Source organism: Lagopus leucura, unplaced genomic scaffold, assembly GCF_019238085.1.
Source record: "Lagopus leucura isolate 7727_CA_CO unplaced genomic scaffold, USGS_WTPT01 31067-0_obj-0_obj, whole genome shotgun sequence".
NCBI classification, from domain to species: domain Eukaryota; kingdom Metazoa; phylum Chordata; class Aves; order Galliformes; family Phasianidae; genus Lagopus; species Lagopus leucura.
Genome location: NW_024969338.1, coordinates 1 through 1,989, shown reverse-complemented (window position 1 = coordinate 1,989; position 1,989 = coordinate 1). Strand labels below are relative to the sequence as shown.

General features: G+C 69.3%; 1 protein-coding gene across 1 annotated transcript; it reads left to right on the top strand.

Annotated features, from left to right (window-relative positions):
* Positions 1–468: 468 nt before the first annotated feature.
* LOC122194110 (potassium/sodium hyperpolarization-activated cyclic nucleotide-gated channel 4-like) lies at positions 469–1,978 on the top strand (the record flags this gene model as incomplete). Its single annotated transcript, XM_042895032.1, has 1 exon — positions 469–1,978. A coding segment is annotated over one exon (1,142 nt), but the record flags the coding sequence as incomplete, so codon positions are not given.
* Positions 1,979–1,989: the final 11 nt, after the last annotated feature.

Here is a 1,989-nt window from a genome sequence, read left to right as displayed (position 1 = left end):
GTGCTGGGCAGTGCTGGGCTGTGCTGGGCTGTGCTGGGCTGTGCTGGGCTGTGCTGGGCAGTGCTGGGTTGTGCTGGGCTGTGCTGGGCAGTGCTGGGCTGTGCTGGCAGTGCTGGGTTGTGCTGGGCAGTACTGGGTTGTGCTGGCAGTGCTGGGCTGGGCTGGCAGTGCTGGGCACTGCTGGGCACTGCTGGGCTGTGCTGCTCACATTTGTGCTGCTTGGCATCGTCCCCCTGCTCGTCCTCATCCTCCTTCTCCTGCTGAGGACAAACGGCCCCAAGATGCATCCTGGAGCTCTTGGGACCGGGGCTTTGCTCCTACTTCTCCCTCAGCGCTGAAGCCGGGACCCTCCCCAAAGCCTCCACCCCTAAACCCAGTGAAGATTCCTCGCTCCTCCCCTCCCCACCCCCAAACGGTGCCTCCGATGGCAGCGCTTTGCCTCACTCGCACCAACCGCTTCTCCCTCAGGCAAGAAAAACTCCATCCTGCTCCGCAAGCGCGCCGAGCACAGCGCGGGGCCCATCAACACCGAGATGATCCAGCAGATCGTGAAACACGACCAGGACGTGGCTCACAACATCCAGGAGCTGCAGCAGATGACGTTGGGCCGGGAGCTGAGCGGCAAACCGGTGATCTGGGAGCCTTTGGTTCACGCACCGCTGCAAACGGCCGCCGCCACCACCAACGTGGCCATCGCCCTGACCCACCAACACAGCCTGCAGGCCCACATCTTCCTGCCTCCTTCCTCCATCTCCAGCCCCCTCTCTCCCGAGGCCACGCTGCTCACCAAACCGGTGCGTCGCTCCCAGCCCAGCCTGGGGGGCTCTCGGCCCTCCTCCGTCAGCTCCCCATCCGGGGCTCCGTCCCACCTGCAGACGCCCGCCGCCGCCTCTCCGTCTTCTCCCATGCTGCAGTCCCAGGCGCCCCTGGAAAGCGGCGTCCAGCGGCCGGGGGCTCAGGGGAGCCTCGGGGCTCAGGGCCCCCAACGAGTGGGGCAGAAGGGGGAGATGGCGGCCAAGCAGCCCCCGGCGGCGGCGGCGGGAGCCCAACCGCAGCTCTCCAAGTCCCGCGGCGCTTCCGTCTCCACTTCTCTGCTGCAGCAGGCGGCGGGAGCCCCTTCCCCCAGCTCGGAGCCGCCGGCGGGGAGGACTCTCCATTACAGCCTGTCCAGAGCCACCGGTTCCCACATCTCGCTCCTGATGCAGCCTCAGCAGTTGGTGAAGCACCGGAGCATCCACGGGCTGCCCGTCGGGCGGCTCACGCAGGACGTCCGCCTCCTCTCTGCCTCGCAGCCCTCCCTGCCCAATAAAGTCGCCCAGCAAGCAGACGGGAGCTCCTTGCAGCAGGGCAGGAAATCCGCGGGGAACCTGGCCCGCAGGTCTTCCCCTTCGGTCTCCGGACTCCTCTCCAAGCCGGGTCCGGGGGTCCCGCACCCGCAGCAGATGCCTTCGGGATCCCCGGCGCAGCCGAACCGCCCCGCGGCCGCAGCTCCCGCCCCGCAATCCCCGGTGTCGGCGCCCCGCCCGGCGGCGGCTCCCTCCCGTAAGGGCTCCGTGGCCTTCAGCCCTGAAGTGGAAACGGGGAAACCCAAACTGCCGTCCAACATGTGAACCCCGTGGGAACGGAGCGACCGGCCGAGACCCGGCGGCGTCGGAGGGGCGGGGAGGTGAGCGGAGCTGCGGCAGCGCCGGGTTTTTGAGGAGGGGGCTCTCCTGTGGGACTCTGCTCCATCGCCGCCCCTCGAGGCCCTCCTGCAGGCACAGCCCTCACCCCAAATCCGTCGCGGGGTCCCAGCTGCCCGCAGGTCTCCCTCAGAGCCGGGACACTCCGCGCGTTCCCCCGCACCCGGGGTCGGGGTGATGCCAGACCCGCACATCCCCTCCTCCAGCCCCACGGAGCTGCCCGGCTGGTTGGGACGGGAGGGGCTGAGATCAGAGGGGGTCGGGGAGCAGTGCCTGCGGCCAGGCGGGACCGGGACCCCCCCCCCCC